A 17,798-nucleotide genomic window follows, 5' to 3' on the forward strand; every position below is an offset into this window, starting at 1 on the left:
GAGCATACTGGAATCACACAAATGGATCTTCCCTGTAGGGTCTTGCAGGAGCATGTGCTCTGTCCTGCTTTTCTGCAGGCTGGTGACACAGCTTCTGCCATGGGATGGGCTGTGCTATCACCCATCCTCGGATGGGTGTGCTATCACCCATCCTCGGATGAACTTGCAAGCACCAGAACTGGCCAGAGAGGCACCTGAGCCTTTGTAGGTAATGTTAGACTCAGCCCAGGAAGCCAGATGAGATTCCAAAGAGACCATAAAGATGTTTCAAAGCTGCTAAAAACCCAAATCTGACCATTTAGGCTCATGGCAGGGATGGTGAGCAGCTCCTACAGCCGAAGGAGTTAGGAGTTGCTGCTGGGTTAGGTGTGGTTTTGACTCTCCAGCCCTTCTCAACAGCACCAGTGTGCTCCCCCCTCACTGCAGGTTTTCTGGGAGCAGTGGGGATTTTCCTTTCCTTGCCACAGGATGCAGGGAAGCAGTTATTTAGGAGCTGAATCCAGAGCTCAGACTGCTACCCTTCTAGGGCTTTGGGAGAGCTCATCTGCTCAAAGGCAGTGCCAGAGCCTCAGCACAAGCATTTGTATAGCATGGTCCTGCCATTGCCTGCCTTTGTGGTGGGCATGGGGAAGCAGGGCCATGACCTGCTCCTGATGGCACCATAAAGTGCTGCACCTACCTGGCCAAGCAGGCAACACCCTCCAGCAGCTCCTCCTGCCCCTCAGCCTGGTTTGGCTGCCCCAGGACAGTTAATATCAAGCCACCAGATGGTCCTTTATGTCCCCTCTGGGTTTGCAGCTCCCTGCATGCATCTGAGCTCCCCAAAGGCTCTGGAAGAGGCTGGCTGGAGCCTGCAGTTCAGTCAGGATGGATGAGCAACAGGATGTGGGGGAGGTTTTATGCAGTCTTGAGCTTTTCTGCACCTCTAGCAGAGCCCTGTGAGAAGTTGTAGGCAAGGTTGCTCTTCCCTCCGTTCTCTGCTAATGAAGCTGCAGTTATTGATGGGGTTCAGCATGTGGAGCCTGGTGCTTCAAAGATCCTCTGGCTTTTTGTCATTAGTTTCTTGTACACTGTAGACTGTTAAGCCCCCACCAGGCTTTTTCCAAGCACCCAGTTCCATTTCTCTTCCTCTGCAAACCCCAGGCTGTCAAAGGGTGCAGTTTCCTCTCTCTGGGAGCACCTCTGGAGACAAAAGAGCCCATTTACAGAAGAAGTGGGTCCCCCCCCGGGAACACCAGAAGCAGGCACCAGCCTTTGAATACTCCTGGGCTTCTCTGAGCTGTGTCAGTAGCAGAAGTGTCTTGGCACACGATGCCCAGTGCTGTGATAACCAGCTCCCTTGGCAGGCACCCTCTTCCCCCTTATTCATTCCAAGATCCACTTGTGTTTTGCCTCCTTTGTCATATTCATTCCCATCACTCCACTGTCTCCAAGACACTCAGTGATAACCGTTTCCTTTCTGTGGCCACCATCCACCATGGTCTAACCCACCCATCTGCTGCCTTGCTTGGCCTGCAGGGAAGTGGGACGGCACAGCAAACCAGACCATGCTTCACTGTAAGATGCCAGCTTGTCTCATGTACATGGCTCAGGAAAGGGGAGGTTGAGGGCTGGGAGTGGGTAGCAAGAACCACAAGCTCTGTCACTGCCCTTAGGTAAGTCCTTGCCACGTGTCTCTCGGTTGCTCTAGAGAGGGGTGCTGCTGTGGCAGGGAGGGAGCTGAGGTTTCTCTGGCATCTCAAAGCTCTAAAAAGCTGTCCCCGCAAAAGCGATGGTTGTGTCATCCCTGCTGCAGGGGAGCAGGGTGCAGTGTCAGTTGCTTGTGGGCTGTCCCATGTATGTACCAAAGATGAGGAAGGCTTCTCAGCTGAGAGCTGGCACCAAGCTCAGTTCTCTCCCTCAGGTGGATTGTTCTTATGTATTGTTTCCTACTCTTTTTATTTTCTCCTTTTATTTGTTCCCTTTTCTCTCCTTTGCTCCCTGCTCTGCTGCTGCTCTCCTTGCATTCTCTCCACCGTCTCTGGCCACTCTGGCAGCCGACAGACGAGAGGAGTTGGGTTTACTCCCCACTCCACTATAGCGCTCAGCTCCACTCTGTCTCTGATGAGGAGAGCGATACAGTAAGTGTACAAGACACGGGTGCTGGGTGCCCAGTGGGTCGAGGCCAGAGCTTGTGGCTGTGTCCCCTCACCATTGGGGCTCTTGCATGGCTGCAGCAGAGCCCTGCTGTGACTCGGGTCAGCTCTGTGGCAGCAGGCAAGATCTCCTGTGCTAGCAGACCAGGGGCTGTGGCTTGTTCTGAATGGTGTGGTGCAGTGAGAGCTTTGGGGAGCTGAAGTTCTCCAGTGGGGTTGTCATTACTGGAGGATGCAAGATTTACAACCTTGGACTTCTTTCATGCTTGTTGTGACTGTGGGAATTTGGCTGGGCTCACGTGGAACCACACACAGGGCCGAGGGCAGGTGCTGACTCTCTTTTCTCTGCCTCTTGCAGTAATCTCTATGCAGACACAGAAGCCCCAGAGAGCAGCGATTCCCTCTGCAGGTCGATGTGTTCCCCTTTTATTGATGCAGCCATTCCAGTGGGATGGGGAAGAGCTTGCTGACACCAACCAGTATTGCTGCACTGCAGGATCCCGGGCACTGCATTTCAGAACGGAGCAAAACTATAACCGTGTCTTTCTACTTACCCCAGACGTGGGCAGCAAAGGAAACCACCTGCAGCTCCTGAGGGAGGCAGCAGCGGGGTGTAGAGAATCCTGAGTAGTAATACAGTGTTTTCCAGACGTGCACTACCGTAGCTACCCATCCATGTGTGATACTGTGAACCTTTTTAAGTTTTTAACTGTGTATTTATTTCTTTTACCTTTGCACAGAGGCAGCACAAATGTGCTTTTTTAAACATTTAGTTTACTGCACTCTTTTTTTTTCCCTTTTTTTTTTTGTTTCTTTTCTTTTCCTGTCATATATTTGTGCATCAGAAAGGAGTGTGAGACCTCACTGGAGAACTGGTAGGAGCACGTTGCTGGGGAGGGCAGGGACCGGAGTGGCTTCACTGGAGGCAGCAGCATGGTCTGACCAACTGATGGAGTCGGGAGGTTTGAGGCTGTTCAGATTCTGCCACGGTTTTGCCGAGTGATCTAAGGCAAGTCACTTGCCCACTCTGTGCCTCGGTTTCCCCCATGATAAGGGGTGCACAGTACCCACTTCCGTTAAAGCACTTAAACCCTGGGATGAAAGGTGCTATGAAAATGCAATGTATTAAAGGCCATGGAATAGAATCACTCCCATGTTACAGTAGTCCAAAGTAGCCATGCCAATTTTCTTGGATTAAAGCGTCGCTGGTGACTTCTCTCAATCTGTGCCACTGTGTGGGGGCAGCAAGAGCAATCTTGGACCAATCCCGAGGGACAGTGATGTTGTCGCCTCAGCTCTCCTCTGGCTGTCGTGCTGGTTTCTGCCTCCGCCATGTGCTGCATCACCCCTCACTCTGTGCTTTGAGCCCCAATGCTTCCTCTGAACTGACTGCCACACCGGACACACTGGCACAGACGGATATGCACCTCCCAGGACCATCTGTGCCTGGGCCGGACACTGCATCCCACTGGAGCCACTTAGCACCTTGCATGCTCATGGCTGTACTCAGGAGGACACAACCATTGGGTTCACGTAGATGATCTGTACCTCAGGGTGGTCAGCAAGGCACTGGAGGTGGGAATGGGAGCTTGGCTCTGCCACCAAATGCCGTGTTTGTGGGCTCTGTTGGTGACTGGGATGTTGTTGCCTGTGGTAACATCAGCTGCTGGGCATCACTGCTTCAGCTGTCTATAGTTTGCTTGAGGAGGGCTTTAAAGCAAGGGCATTTGGTGTCACCAGGTGTTGGTAAGACAAGGCTTGCCCAACCACCAGCAGGGCACATGCCATAGCATTATCTTCAACTCCAGCAACCCCATTCTCATCTCCCAGAGAGAGGAAAGAAAATCCTTTAGACCAGAAGGAGCCAGGTCTCATTCCTGTGCTTTATGAGCCTTGCTTAAGAAAGAGGGTCAAAATGTTGTTATTCTCATTACAATGTTTCAGACTGTCCTTGGGATTCTTTGTAGAGGAGTGGGGGAAAGGGACCCTTCTCCCAGTCTGAATTCCCAGCAGTGCTCAGGACAGCTTAATTCAGGTCCCAGAGGGGAACTGGGCTGGTGGGAATAGCTGCCATGTGCTGAACTTGGTGAGGATCTTCAGGAATGGATGTTTTCTTGCCTAGCAGTACAGGACCCAGACTTCCCCCCTTTGCCTGCAGATGCTGAAGGCTGTAAGGTGTGCTGCTCTCAAGAGCACAGATTGCAGATCTTGCAAGCTGCTGCCATTAGATGTATTCATGTATTTACCAAATAATCTATCGGAAGTCTTTAACTCTCCCCTTTGAGTCACTCCTCAATGGCTCATTCACCCAGCTGCCAGCATTGCTCCATGGCAGCCCTGTTGCAGGCTGAGGAATGTCTCTTATCGCCTCTCTGGGCCAGCCCTGGGCTCCACAGGCTGTGAGCAGCACTCAAGGAGCTCAGAAGAGAGGGGACAGGAGGACTGTGATACCTACAGCCCAACCTGCATCTGAGCTGAAAGCTGGAGGCTTCAAAATGTTTAGTATTCAGCCTTTTTTTCCTCTCAAAGTGATGCTGTGTGTAGAGAGGCCAGAGGGAGCCACATCCCTTGTGCATCTTCAGATGCTGCTCTTGGGTTCTGTGCTGGAGGAGTCCAGGAAGTTGGGCTTGGGTGGCCTGGCCTGAGCTCACCACCCTGGAAACACCGGGCTTGAGGGTGCTGGGTTTGTCCCCCTCGGCCTTTCCAGCCAACTGAAATCAAGCACCTTGTTTAAGATGGTTTAAACGTTGCTGATGGAGACTTTCATTCCTTCCCCTCACTTCAGGAGGCTCTAAAGCCTCTGTGCAGGGAGCATCTGAGCCCCACCTCCATGGAGCATCTCAGTGAATGAACTCCACAAACTGGGTGGAGCTCTGGGTTCCAAGAGAGGTGGAGAACCCCAAACCTCTTGCAGCATGTTCATTCCAAGCGTTGGCTTTCCTCAAGCGTTCAGGCTTTTTGAGACAATCCTTGTGCAGTTCTGTCCCACTGAACTTCCAGCCCACCTGGGTCATAAGCTGCCTGTACTTTCTTTGTCAGGGTTTTCTGTAGTGACCCAGAAGCTCCCTGGTGTAACCCCCTGCTCTCTCCATCATTAAGAGGAAGCACCATGTTTCTCTTACTCCACTACGGTTTGAGCAGAGCAGCCCTATGAGACACCTGGTCCCCATGTAGCTGTTTGCTCTCCTTCATCCTTACCATCCCGTCTGGAACTCTTGGCTCTCTGGGACATGCCCTGGTGAGCTTTCAGCTCTGGCTATTGCCAAAGTGCAGGTGGATTTGGCAAGAGAAAACCAGCATCTGTGTCGTGCTTGCCATCAAGCTCCTGTGAAAGCTCTGGAAGGGCACACCGCGGGGCTGGCACAGAGAGCCCCGAGTGCCCAAACTGCGCTTTCAGACGTGTTTTAGTGAAGCTCAAGCACTTGTAGGTGTTGGTACCGAGCTGGTGCAGGCACGGCTGCCGGCGTGGGCTCTGCTCCTCCCTGTCTCTCTCCCAGCTGTCCTGCTCTGGTGAGGACGAGGTAGGAGCCGCAGCTCAGGCGTTCTGGACCGTGTTGGGTTTTCCTTTCTGTTGATGTCTACATTAGACCCGAGTCTGTTCTGGTGACGTTCCTATTCCTGCTCATTCTGTGTCCGCTCTGTGCGTGCACCGTGTAACGAATGTATGTAAGCAGCGGGACGCGGGGGGCTGGCGGCCCCGGTGTGATGCCAGCCCGTGGCTGTTGTCGTGTTTCTCGCGTTGGGGGGTGAAGCCATGAGCTTTTCTGATGTTCTCGGTTGTTCTGAGGGGTTTCCCCCCCCACCCCGGGAGACCTCATTTCCAGAGGACTGTAATGGATGCTCTGTCCTGCTCTGTGATAAAGCATAGTCTGTGCTGTGCCGACTCTGGCTCCTTCCTCCCGCCGCGCCGCTTTGGGGCTGAAACAGAACGAGGGAGGAGCGGCCCCGCTCGGCTCCGCCCCGCCGCTGGGGGCCCCGGCTGGGTTCGGCGGCTGCGGTGCGGGCTCGGGGCCGAGCGGGGCCGTCGAGGACTCCGGGGCGGAGCTGCCGCCGCATCAGCCGGCGATGGGCTCTGGGTCGCGCAGCCCGGCCCGGCGGCGCAGGGAGCGGGGCCGGGAGCGCTCCGGCAGCCGGGGGAAGCGGCGGCGGCGCAGCAGGAGCGGGGGCCACCGGCGAGAGCCGAGCTCGGGGTGAGCGGGGACCAGGGCTGTGTCTCGGGGGGCCCGCGGGCCTGTGTTGGGCGGGGCGAGGCAGGCTCCCTGCAGCAGGGCCGGGCGCGGGAGGAAGGCCTGGCGCAGGCCAGGGTAGGCCGCGGCGGAGGGGGAGGCCCCGCAGGGCCCTGGGGCGGGCTCCGGTGGCCCCTGGCCGGTGAGCGCCTCGCAGAGCGTGGCCCGTGGCACAGAACGAGCCCGTTCGGGGCTGAAGGTGCGTCCCGTGCCGCCGGGCGAGCGCCCTGGAGCTTTCCCGGAGCTCTGGCGCGGCCGCAGCGCGGAGGTGCGGTCCCCGCTCCCGCGCTCCCCGGCGCAGAGCAGGAACCGTGTCCCGGACACCCCTTCCCTCCGCCGCAGCTCCGAGTCTGGCGGTGAGAGGCAGAAATGGAAGCAGAAGAGCAGAAGCCGGGACCAGCACCACAGCAGCCGCAGGAGGCACCGCTCGCACTCACGGGGCCGCTCCTCCGGGTCGAGCTCTGAGCGTGAGCGGGACCAGAGGAGAGCCCGGAGCCGGGAGCGGAGGAAGAGGGACGGCTCCAAGTCTTCCGTGTCCTCTGTCAGCTCCCCTTCCCCACCGCGCTGCCGGGGCCGGGAGGAGACGGGGCAACAGCTGAGCCTGCAGGAGCGCCTGAGGCTGAAGGAGGAGAAGAAGAAGCAGGCTGCGCTCATGAAGGCCCTGGAGACGCCCGAGGAGAAGCGGGCTCGGCGGCTGGCCAAGAAGGAGGCCAAGGAGAGGAAGAAACGGGAGAAGATGGGATGGGGAGAGGAGTACATGGGTTACACCAACACTGACAATCCCTTTGGGGACAACAATCTGCTGGGCACCTTCATCTGGAGCAAGGTGAGCTCCTCAGTGCCTGTATGTTGCTGCTCAAGGGAGACCATGCTTAGGTGGCTGCCAAAGAACAGGGCAGAGAAGCTGTGGGTCTTTGAGGGAGCTTTGCTTGAGGTGAGGTCCTCTGTAACACGAAGAGCAGCTCCGTTGGAGTAAATCACTGCTCTAGGGCAGGAGACGGGTGTTTCTGACAAGCTTGGTGGGGTTTTATCTCCTTTCTTTGTCTTGAATACTAAGCTAAGGGGTGCAGGGTGAGGAGGTGGGTCAGGGGACAGGAAAGGGGCCTGGACCTACTGGGTGCTGCAGGCCGAGAGCTGAGCAGTGTTTGTCGGTGTGTTAGTGCTCATGCTTCACTGAGGGGCATCAGGAGTGGGATTTAAGGGACTGGGGGACCTTTGACAGGATCACAGCTCACTGGAGCAGTGGAAGCAGGTGGACATGATGGGATTTGCTGGCTGGTTGGGGCTGTAGAAGTCACTAGGTTTCATGGCTGCCCTTGGCTGCTCCATTTCAGGCACTGGAAAAGAAAGGAATCAGCCACTTGGATGAGAAGGACCTGAAGGAGAGGAACAAGCGAATCCAGGAGGACAATCGCCTAGAGCTGCAGAAGGTGGGGTCAGATGCCCCTTCTCTCAGACAGTCCACCAGAGAACCCTGTGGCTAGGCCAGTTCTCACCTGAAAAAGTGCCCTTGTTCTTCTCATTGGGGTGCCCACAGGATGCAGGATTGGGGGGGCAGGGGGGGCGCAGTAGATTTCTGCTATTCCGTGGTGGAAAGACTCTTCTCTTGGGGTTCAGTCCAGCTCAGGAGATGCTGAGGAGGACAAGTGCCAGGTCACAGCACCAAGGTTCAGGGTTGCATCCACAGAGGCCTCACGTCTCCCTCTGCCCTGGCAGGTGAAGCAGCTGCGCCTGGAGCGAGAGCGGGAGAAGGCAATGCGTGAGCAGGAGCTGGAGATGCTGCAGCGGGAGAAGGAGGCGGAACACTTCAAAACCTGGGAGGAGCAGGAGGACAACTTCCACCTGCAGCAGGCCAAGCTGCGGTAGATGTGCGGCTCCAGGGGATAGGCCTAGCAAGGAGCAGGGGTGGCAGGCACTGATTTCTGTCTCTTTCTTCCAGGTCCAAGATCCGGATTCGGGATGGGAGAGCAAAGCCTATTGACCTTCTGGCCAAGTACATCAGCGCGGAGGATGACGATCTGGCCGTGGAGATGCACGAGCCCTACACCTTCCTGAACGGCCTGACCGTCTCCGACATGGAGGATCTGGTGGAGGACATCCAGGTACCAGCTCTGCCAGCCCTGTGCTCAAGGCTTCTCCCCCTACAGCTCTGCTTCCCTACCTGTGGTGTGGAGCAGGAGCCTGATGCCCTGCTTGTCTTCTGCCTGCAGGTTTACATGGAGCTGGAGCAAGGGAAGAACGTGGACTTCTGGAGGGACATGACCATCATCACGGAGGATGAGATAGCCAAGCTCCGCAAACTGGAGGCCTCTGGGAAAGGAGGACCGGGTAAGTGGGAGGACAGAGCCTGGTGTGGGTGTCAAGAGGAGTGTGAGTGGTGGGTTGTAGGGTCTGCTGTGTGCACTGGGGCTCAGAGGAGCAATCTGGGATCTGCTGACCTTCTGGTTGCCCTTGTCTGTGTGTCCAGGAGAGCGTCGGGATGGTGTCAATGCCTCGGTCAGCTCCGACGTGCAGTCCGTGTTCAAGGGGAAGACGTACAACCAGCTGCAAGTGCTGTACCAGGGCATTGAGAGCAAGATCCGGGCAGGAGGCCCCAACCTGGACATTGGGTACTGGGAGAGTCTGTTGCAGCAGCTGAAGGCTTACATGGCTCGGGCCAGGTAAGAGCCAAGGGTTGCCCCTTGACCAGGGCTATGGGAAGGGGCAGCACAGACCCTGCTGTGAGCAGAGCTGGCAGGGGGACACAAACCTAAAGTCACCGCTGGGGAGGTTTTACACTTTCCTAAGCGGTAGCTTGCCCCAAGAGCAGGGAAGAGCTGGGGACAGTCCTTTCTCCAGCAGCAATGTTTACAGTGAGGTCTCCAAGAGGGAATCAAACTGGAGGGTTGTTCAACCCCAAACCTTGCAAACATCAGCAGATTTCCAGCTGATGTGGTGGGTGTCGGAGCTCTGGGAAATGTGGGCATGAGGGGGTTCTGCTGGGTGGGACCTGACAGTTCCTCTCATCCTTGCAGGCTGCGGGAGCGGCACCAGGATGTGCTGCGCCAGAAGCTGTACAAGTTGAAGCAGGAGCAGGGAGTGGAGAGTGAACCGTTGTTTCCTATCAAGCAGGAACTGGCCTCCCCCAGTGACAGGTAGGAAGCCCTTCCTATGGGCAGCATCTAGGGCTCTCGAATGGGACACCCGAGGCAGAAGATGCAGCCTTGTTCTCCCATCCTTCCGTAGGCAGACTTCAGGCAAGCACAGAACAAGGGTACCATCCCCGTCCCAGTCCTCTCTTCTCTCTTCCTTGCAGGCTAGATCCAGAGGAGATGGTACAGCCAGGGCCATCATCGGAGCCAGAGGCTGAGCAGGATGCAGAGGCCAAGGGAGAGGCTGTGCTGATGGAGGAGGACCTAATCCAGCAGAGCCTGGATGACTACGATGCAGGGAAGTACAGCCCCCGGCTGCTGAGCACCAATGAGCTGCCCTTCGATGCACATGTGCTGGAGGCTGAAGAGGACACTCATCGCCTGCTGCTCCTGCGTCAGCAGCTGCAGGTCACAGGTGGGAGCCCCTGTGCTTGCCAAAACGTGCTTCAGGGTTCAGGGCTAGAGGGGGAACAGATTGAGATGGGATCTTAGGCAGATTGGGCTTGGAGCAACCTGCTCTAGTGGAAGGTGTCCCTGCCCATGGCAAGGGGTTAGAGCTGGATGAGCTTTGAGGTCGCTTCCAACCCAAACCATTCCATGATGCTATGACCAATTGTTACCTCTTCTCCCTATAGGCGATGCCACCGAGAGCACTGATGACATCTTCTTCCGTAAGGCTAAGGAGGGGATGGGTGCAGACGAAGCACAGTTCAGTGTGGAGATGCCCCTCACAGGCAAAGCTTATCTCTGGGCTGACAAGTACCGGCCTCGCAAGCCTCGCTTCTTCAACCGGGTGCACACAGGCTTCGAGTGGAACAAGTACAACCAGACCCACTATGACTTTGACAATCCTCCTCCTAAGATCGTGCAGGGCTACAAGTTTAACATCTTCTACCCTGACCTCATTGACAAGCGCTCGACCCCCGAGTACTTCCTGGAGGCCTGTCAGGACAACAAGGACTTTGCCATCCTGCGCTTCCATGCTGGGCCCCCCTACGAGGACATCGCCTTCAAGATCGTCAACCGCGAGTGGGAGTATTCCCACCGGCACGGCTTCCGCTGCCAGTTTGCCAATGGGATCTTCCAGCTCTGGTTCCACTTCAAGCGGTACCGTTACCGCAGATGAGGAGCTGCCCCACTCACCTCCAGAGCCCTGGAACAAGGGGCTCTCGCTTGCAATCCATGCACTGCCCCACAGCCATCCCCAAGGCATGGCCCAGCACAGGGCCTGTTCCTGAGGGGTTTCCCTGTCCTTGCTTTTATGTTGAGGGACCCTGAGACTTTGGTACCAATAAATAGGGGTTGTTTAAGCAGTGGCCTGCTGGGTGTGGGCACCCTATGCTGCTCACTCCTGTCCTGCACATCCCCACCAGCCAGTACCACACTCGGCCAGCACTGGGAGCATCTCTGGGGGCTGGGTAGTGCTTGAGGGTGTCCCCACCGACCTCTCCAGTGTCTGTCACCTCATTCCTTCTGCTGTAACTCTGGAGTGCCTTATCCAGCCCCATGCTCTCTCCTTGCCCCCCACTGGCCGCTTCCCAGGCCCACACGCTCCCATTGCTGGTGCCAGACCAGATGTTCCCCAGCTGCAGCCACCCTTGCTCCTCCCCAGATGGATCCCTGGGCTCATCACCCTCCTGGCCAGCCCTGTTTCTGGCATGTTCCACCCTGGCATCTGGCTTCCCCAGCCTGGAAGAGCCACCACCCCCTCCTGACCCTGGTCATGGGATGAAGGTTCAGTGGCTGTGAGGCGCCTGCCTTGGCAGGGAGGAGCAGAGGGTGTTGGATGGGACATCTCCTTACAGGGGAAAATCTGCCCTGCAGTCCCTCCCACCCGGTGCCTCAGCAGCTCCAGGCTGCCCCTGCCTGAGCTTGGGTGTTCCTGAAAGCCTTAAGCATCAGGGATATTGGGCGCCTTCAAGGCTGACCTGGGACTCGCTGGTGTTGGTCCCTCCTGGTGCTGGCCATGGGACACAGCCAGTGTTCAGGGGTCAACCCACATGGCCCCATCCCCAGCAGCTTCTGAACCTGGGGGCTGCTGAAGCCAGAATGATGCTGGAATGTGAGGAAGCCTCTTGGCCATGAACTGCAGCAGCAAGGCTGTTTCCTCCCCACAGGCCACCTCGCTGCATCCTGCTCCCTGTTACAGTCCCACAGCCAAAGGACTTGCTGGGGCTCCCCAGCACTGGGGCAGAGCCAGCCCTGCTGTTGGGGGCCTCCCTGCACTCGGGGTCTGCCCCATGGCTGTTATCTCCCCCCAGCGCTCAGTAGGGCTGCCCTGTCCTGCTGTTCTCTGCACCACTGGCTGCATCCAGCCATGCACAGGCCATAGGAGCTGGTGCTCAGGGAAGTCTCACACCTGCTGCAGCCCCCCCATCATACCAGGGCTCAGCTGCAGGGGTTTAGGAAGCCCCAAAAGCCTTACCCCCACACGTGCGTGTCCCATCCGCGTCTCCATCCCCATCCTGCCGGACATCCCTGGGGCTGGGTAACAGCCCCGGCATCTCCTTCCTGTGAGTTATTTAAAGCTCAGCCCTGGGGGTGCAGGAAGTGTGTGAAGGCTCAGCCAGGGATGGCCTGGGAGGAAACAGGGAAGAAAGAACCCCAAAGGCAGTGGCTGGAACTCTCCCTCCTTCACTGCCTGCCCCCCAGCCACACGCACCCATGGGCCCGACAGGTGTTGGTCCGTGGGGTGCCCAGTATCACCCATGGGCTCAATGAGTGCTGGTCCATTGTGTGCCTGGTGTCACCCATGGGCTCAATGAGTGCTGGTCCGTGGTGTGCCCGGTGTCACCCATGCGCTCGATGGGTGCTGGTTCATGGTGTGCCCGGTGTCACCCATGGGCTCAATGGGTGCTGGTCCATGGTGTGTCCGGTGTCACCCATGGGCTCGATGGGTGCTGGTCCATGGTGTGTCCGGTGTCACCCATGGGATCAGTGGGTGCTGGTCCATGGTGTGCCCGGTGTCACCCATGCGCTCGATGGGTGCTGGTCCATGGTGTGTCCGGTGTCACCCATGGGCTCGATGGGTGCTGGTCCATGGTGTGTCCGGTGTCACCCATGGGCTCGATGGGTGCTGGTCCATGGTGTGTCCGGTGTCACCCATGGGCTCGATGGGTGCTGGTCCATGGTGTGTCCGGTGTCACCCATGGGCTCGATGGGTGCTGGTCCATGGTGTGTCCGGTGTCACCCATGGGCTCGATGGGTGCTGGTCCATGGTGTGTCCGGTGTCACCCATGGGCTCGATGGGTGCTGGTCCATGGTGTGTCCGGTGTCACCCATGGGCTCGATGGGTGCTGGTCCATGGGTCCCGCCAGCCGGCGCTGCCCCCCCGCTCCATCCTCCCCATCCTCCGAACGCAGGAATCCGTCTCGGGTAAACAAATGAGTAAAGCGGAGCCGAGCCGGGCGCTGCTGAGCGCGGCCGGGACCGCAGCGCCGGGGCTGCAGCGCTGCTGGGCCGCGGGGCAGGTGAGAGTCGGGGCCGGGGGATGCTGCTGGGACCGGGGCGGGGCCGGGGGTGCCCGGGGTGCGCGGAGAGGAGCCGGGTGGGTCCGGCCGGCAGCGGCGGGGGGGGGATGCGCTGATGGAGGGTCCGGGCAGAGACGGGAAGGACAAAGAGCTGGGACGGAAGGAGCGGGGGAAGGACACAGAGAGACTGGGACGTAGGAACGGAGGGGCTCTGGTGGACACGGCGGGGGGGGGAGGCGGGACTGCACAGAGACCTGGAGACCCCCCGGGGGGACAGGCACGGGCGGTGCCCCCACCCCGCACTCTGTGCCTGTCCGTACCCTGGGCCGGGTGTCCGGGGCTGGCATGTCCCAAGCTGCCCCGCCAGCCCCGGTCACCCCCACGTCGGGGCGGACCCTGCCCGGCCCCCATGCTATGGGCCACAGCCACCGAGCCTGACAGGGATTGCTGCTGCTCCTGTGTCACCACTCCCCGTCGGTGTCCCTGTCCTGGGTGTCCCAGGGGTGTCCCTGCTCCAGGCCAGGCCAGGACCCCAGCAGCTGGTCCCCTTGGTGGCTGTGGGTCCAGGAAAGGATGCGGGAGCCCTGCTGGGTTCCTGTCCACATGGTGTAGCTGTTATCCCATCATTATCCCATCATCAGCCCAGCTGATGTCCTCGAACTGATCCGCCACGCAGAGAGCGCCATCCTGGGGGTGGTGGGTGCTGGGGCCATCCCTGGTGCCTAGCGGTGCCCTATGGGATCACCTGCAGGAGGGATATCGGCTGGAGGGGCAGATGGGGCTCTCTTTGTCGTGTTCCCTTGCCCAGAAACCTCCCTTCTCAGCACCCCCCGCCCCCTGCCCGAGGAACCGGGGAAGCGACAGGCTGGGAACGCTGATAAGGAGCAGCCGCCTGTGCTCCTGCTCCGCCTCCTGCCTTCCCCTCCCTGAGCTCGGATGTGGCCAAGGGCAGGAAGTGGGGCCCGGGCATCCCATGGGTCATCTGCATGATGCCAACCCTGTTAATACCTGCACCTCTGCATCCAGCACCTCTCATCCCTCAGCTGCTCCTCTCCGCTGGGATTTCACCCCTTTGCCTTCATCTGCAGTAGCTCCCTGGAAAAGGGTTTGGCTGGATTCAGTAACCTCAAAACCGCTTGCAGGCTCAGGGTGTCTCCTCCACAGGACGGTGAGTGAGGATCCCCTCATCCCACATGAACCTTGTCAAATGAGTGCCTCTGCTCTGGTGTGTGTGGGGCAGTGGCTGAATGCTCCCTCTTTAATGCCTTATCCCCTCTAAGAGCTGCACAGTTCCAAGGCAGCTCTGCCCAGAGCAGCACATGGATGCTCAGCACTCGAGCTCACCCTTGCATCATGCCCAGTCCTTAGGCTGTGGTGTCCCCAGCTCTGCTGGCAATGAGGGTCCAGATCACGGAAGCTCCAAGGCAGGAGGGGAGGGGACATGGGTGATGGTGGGTTTGGGATGTGCAGTGTGGAGCTGGCACTGTGGGGAGAGGGGTGGCATCCTGCCACGCAGCGACCATGCACCCAAGCAGAGGTCTTGGTATACCACCTCCCAGGAGGGCATGGTGTGCCACATCCCATGGCTGTGAGTCCACAGGTGATGGAAGCAGCTGGGCAGCATCGTTCCATGGGTCCTGGTCCCCACCCAGTGCAGGAACCACCCTGGGATTGGGAGGACACAGACACGCTTGGGGACGGCACCCAGGCACTTCAGGGGATACCTGGAGTGGGACCTCTGAGCTGGGGCATTACCGTGGAGATCCCAGGGGGATGCAGGAAAGGCTGATGGGTCCACAGGGACCTGGATCCATCTCACTGAGGCTTGACCACGTGCCTCAAGGGGACAGATGCCTTTGGGGCCACTGCAGTCATGGGAGGACCAGAGCAAACAAACAACACAAGTTTTCACTCTTGTCTCATGGAAAAAGCCGGGGCAGTGAATCACTGCCATGATCTGCCAGCGGGACCGGGACAGGGATGGGGACATGTCCCACTCCCACTCCCTTCCCTGCTCCCCAGTGGCCATTAAGGGTAAGAATCTGTGGCTGCCCCATCCTTGGCAGTGCTCAAGGCCAGGTTGGACACAGGGGCCTGGACCAAGCTGCTCTAGTGGAAGGGGTCCCTGCCTGTGGCAGGGGTTGGAACTGGAGGAGCTTTAAGGTCCCTTCCAACCCAAACCAGGCTGGGATCCTAGGTGAACAGAGGGCAGAGGCCAGTGCTACCCTGCACAAGGAGCGTGACACTTCACAGAGGTGACAGGTAGGGGCACCAGGCTGGGGATGGTTGGGGGACAGGGGACAGGAACATCCAGAGCCTGGAGAAATGAGTCCCAGGAAGAGGGTGGGGGGTCTGATCCCAGCCTGGTCCCCCACATGGAGTCTGGTCCCAGGGATGGGCACCCATTGCCCATTCCCGGAGCTGCCAGTGCTGTGATCCCAGCACCCGCTGCACTGGGTTAGAGCCTCGCGGCAGCAGCGCCCATGGCTCAGGGCCCGGTACTGTTAATCCTGACCAGATGCACCCCACGCTGTGCCAACCCCATGGTGCTGGTGGGTGTCCCCCCACCACAGACCCACATCTGCTGCCCTGAGTGGATGCTGGGTGGGTTTGGCCATGGGGGACCAGCCCCAAACCCCCACCTTGTTTCTGTCCCTGAAACCCCTCTTGGCACACTCTTGTGGTGTCCCCAACACCAGAGGGACATGGAGCTGTTGGAGTGGGGCCAGAAGAGGCCATGGAGCTGGAGCAGCTCTGCTCTGGAGCCAGGCTGAGAGAGCTGGGCTGGGTCAGCCTGGAGAAGAGAAGGCTCCTGAAGGGGAGACCTGAGAGCAGCTCCAGTGCCTAAAGGGGCTGCAGGAAACCTGGAGAGGGGCTTGGGACAAGGGCCTGTAGGGACAGGCCAAGGGGAATGGCTTTAACCTGCCAGAGGGGAGACTGAGATGAGCTCTTAGGCAGAAGCTCTTCCCTGTGAGGGTGCTGAGGCGCTGGCACAGGGTGCCCAGAGAAGCTGTGGTTGCCCCATCCCTGGCAGTGTTCAAGGCTGGGTTGGAAACAGGCTTGGAGCAAGCTGCTCTAGTGGAAGGGGTCCCTGCCTGTGGGAGGGGTTGGGACTGGAGGAGCTTTAAGGTCCCTTCTAACCCAAACCAGTCTGGGATTCTGTAATTGTCCTCACAGGGCAAGACAGGATCAGTGCCAGCACCAGTGGGGCACACACGCCATAGAGCCAAGCCAGGAGTACACCTGATGGGGTGGGGGGACATGGATCCCTCCAATGACAGCCGGTTAGACGCTTGCTTCGGGGTGTTCAACGCCAGCAACGGGCACGACCCTGTGCAGAGCAGCATCGCCTCACCCTGGTTCTCCACTGCCTTCGGCCTCATCGGCCTCGGCTCCAACCTCTTTGCCCTCTGCGTCCTGCTCAGCTCCTCCCGCAAGCTCTCCAGCCAGGCCCGCTCCTCCTTCCTTGTCTTCCTCTGCGGGCTGGTGGTCACAGACTTCATGGGGCTGCTGGTGACGGCCTCGGTCGTCATCCCCTACCACTTCATCAAGTTCGCCTGGGCCAGGGTGGACCCCAGCTGCCACCTCTGCAACTTCCTTGGCTTTTCCATGGTCTTCTTCGGGCAGTGCCCGCTGCTGCTGGGGGCCACCATGGCAGGAGAGAGGTTCTTCGGCATCAACCGCCCCTTCTCCCGCTCCACCAGCGTCTCGAAGCGCCGCGCCTGGTCCATTGTGGGGCTGGTGTGGAGCTTCTCCTGCCTGCTGGGGCTGCTGCCGGTGCTGGGGCTGGGCCGGTACACGCTGCAGTACCCCGGCTCCTGGTGCTTCCTCACCCTCCTGCCTGACACCGGGGACATCATCTTCTGCCTACTCTTCGCTCTGCTGGGCATCTTCTCTGTGCTGCTGTCCTTTGTCTTCAACACGGTGAGCATGGTGACACTCTGCCGTGTCTACCATGACCGGGAGTCAGTGCAGCGGCGCCGGGACAGCGAGGTGGAGATGATGGTGCAGCTTGTGGGCATCATGATCATCGCCACCATCTGCTGGATGCCCCTTCTGGTGAGGACCTGGGCTCACCCCCCTCACGCTCCTGGTGAGGAGTTGGGTCTTTTCCCACCCCCACCATGTCCCTTCTGAGTCTTGCTGTCCCTCTATGCTCCCCCTGGTGATGTCCCAGGTTTCAGGGTGTTTTCCTGGTGATGCCCTGAGACTTGGTGTCCCTCTGCCACCGCTCTGTCTGTTGGACCTGGATGATGGGCTCTGGGGCTCAGTGCCACACACAGGAGAGCAGGGCCCCCAGACCAGCCCAGGATCCCTCTGTAACAGGCTCAATGCCCAGCCTGGACCCTCCTCATCTCCCTGACCACAAAGCACTTCATGACCTCTGCATGGATCCCCCCCCACTGACACCTTTCCCCCTTCTCCCAGATCTTCATTGTGCAGATGGTGCTGCAGCAGCTGCCAGCCAAGGGCCAGCTCCAGACGCTGCCCATGGAGACGCAGAAGATGCTGCTCATCTACATCCGCATGGTCACCTGGAACCAGATCCTGGACCCCTGGGTCTACATCCTCTTCCGCCGGGCTGTGCTGCAGCGCATCTACCCTGGGCTGTGGCCACGGCCCTCCATCACCTCCCTCTACCCCGTCCTCAACCTCTCCCTGCGCCGCAAGCTCACCCCCAGCTCTGTCTTGCAGTAGTGGCCCCATGTGGGGACAGGAGAAGCAGCCTCCACCCCAGGGTAACCAACTGTCCCCATCACCCTCACCCACAGGTGCTCATCACCACCCAATACCCAAAGGGGGGGCAGCAGGTGTGAGGCTGCTCCCCCACCTTGT

The 17,798-nt window shown here is 58.9% G+C and overlaps 3 protein-coding genes across 7 annotated transcripts in view; all 3 read left to right on the forward strand.

Annotated features, from left to right (window-relative positions):
* The window catches only part of PIP5K1C (phosphatidylinositol-4-phosphate 5-kinase type 1 gamma), a 35,416-nt gene extending 29,401 nt beyond the window's left edge, over positions 1 to 6,015 (forward strand). For 2 of the 3 annotated variants that reach the window (XR_009745809.1, XR_009745811.1), the window contains exon 16: positions 2,494 to 6,015. Coding sequence is in view for 1 of the 3 variants with exons in the window: in XM_061466950.1 (XP_061322934.1) it covers positions 2,037 to 2,120; positions 2,494 to 2,496 (87 nt within the window). In the remaining 2 variants the exon portion in view is untranslated. Of the gene's footprint in view, positions 1 to 2,036; positions 2,121 to 2,493 lie in introns of all 3 variants that reach the window. The other variant, XM_061466950.1, reaches the window with a different exon arrangement.
* Positions 6,016 to 6,161: 146 nt separating this feature from the next.
* On the forward strand, positions 6,162 to 10,802 carry CACTIN (cactin, spliceosome C complex subunit). Of its 2 annotated transcripts, none has more exons than XM_061466935.1 (10): positions 6,162 to 6,325; positions 6,704 to 7,187; positions 7,696 to 7,791; positions 8,078 to 8,223; positions 8,301 to 8,463; positions 8,572 to 8,689; positions 8,829 to 9,021; positions 9,376 to 9,495; positions 9,633 to 9,907; positions 10,128 to 10,802. In XM_061466935.1, the coding sequence occupies exons 1-10, from the start codon at positions 6,201 to 6,203 to the stop codon at positions 10,616 to 10,618; spliced, it is 2,211 nt and encodes a 736-aa protein (XP_061322919.1). In that variant the 5' UTR covers positions 6,162 to 6,200; the 3' UTR covers positions 10,619 to 10,802. The 2 variants fall into 2 exon arrangements, with proteins under 2 accessions (XP_061322919.1, XP_061322920.1); XM_061466936.1 differs by having other exon boundaries at positions 9,657 to 9,907.
* A 1,669-nt stretch (positions 10,803 to 12,471) lies between these two features.
* On the forward strand, positions 12,472 to 17,783 carry TBXA2R (thromboxane A2 receptor). 2 transcript variants are annotated; one of them, XM_061466951.1, is made up of 3 exons: positions 12,472 to 12,962; positions 16,140 to 17,021; positions 17,391 to 17,783. In XM_061466951.1, the coding sequence occupies exons 1-3, from the start codon at positions 12,474 to 12,476 to the stop codon at positions 17,658 to 17,660; spliced, it is 1,641 nt and encodes a 546-aa protein (XP_061322935.1). In that variant the 5' UTR covers positions 12,472 to 12,473; the 3' UTR covers positions 17,661 to 17,783. The 2 variants fall into 2 exon arrangements, with proteins under 2 accessions (XP_061322935.1, XP_061322936.1); XM_061466952.1 differs by lacking the exon at positions 12,472 to 12,962 and adding an exon at positions 13,739 to 14,130.
* The last annotated feature ends 15 nt before the right edge of the window (positions 17,784 to 17,798 follow it).

The sequence above is a fragment of the Pezoporus flaviventris genome, unplaced genomic scaffold, assembly GCF_033815535.1.
Source record: "Pezoporus flaviventris isolate CSIRO_AGI_PZ_B2104156 unplaced genomic scaffold, CSIRO_AGI_Pfla_v1 ptg000043l, whole genome shotgun sequence".
NCBI classification, from domain to species: Eukaryota; Metazoa; Chordata; class Aves; order Psittaciformes; family Psittacidae; genus Pezoporus; species Pezoporus flaviventris.

Excerpts from the sequence above, each read along its gene's own strand:
- CACTIN (XM_061466935.1), top strand. The coding sequence starts at position 6,201 with ATGGGCTCTGGGTCGCGCAGCCCGGCCCGGCGGCGCAGGGAGCGGGGC. Across the intron at positions 7,188-7,695 it reads GCACCTTCATCTGGAGCAAG|GCACTGGAAAAGAAAGGAAT; the intron begins GTGAGCTCCTCA and ends GCTCCATTTCAG. Across the intron at positions 9,908-10,127 it reads TCAGCAGCTGCAGGTCACAG|GCGATGCCACCGAGAGCACT; the intron begins GTGGGAGCCCCT and ends TTCTCCCTATAG.
- TBXA2R (XM_061466951.1), top strand. The coding sequence starts at position 12,474 with ATGGGTGCTGGTCCATGGTGTGTCCGGTGTCACCCATGGGCTCGATGG. Across the intron at positions 12,963-16,139 it reads GCTGCTGGGCCGCGGGGCAG|GGCAAGACAGGATCAGTGCC; the intron begins GTGAGAGTCGGG and ends TTGTCCTCACAG. Across the intron at positions 17,022-17,390 it reads TCTGCTGGATGCCCCTTCTG|ATCTTCATTGTGCAGATGGT; the intron begins GTGAGGACCTGG and ends CCCTTCTCCCAG.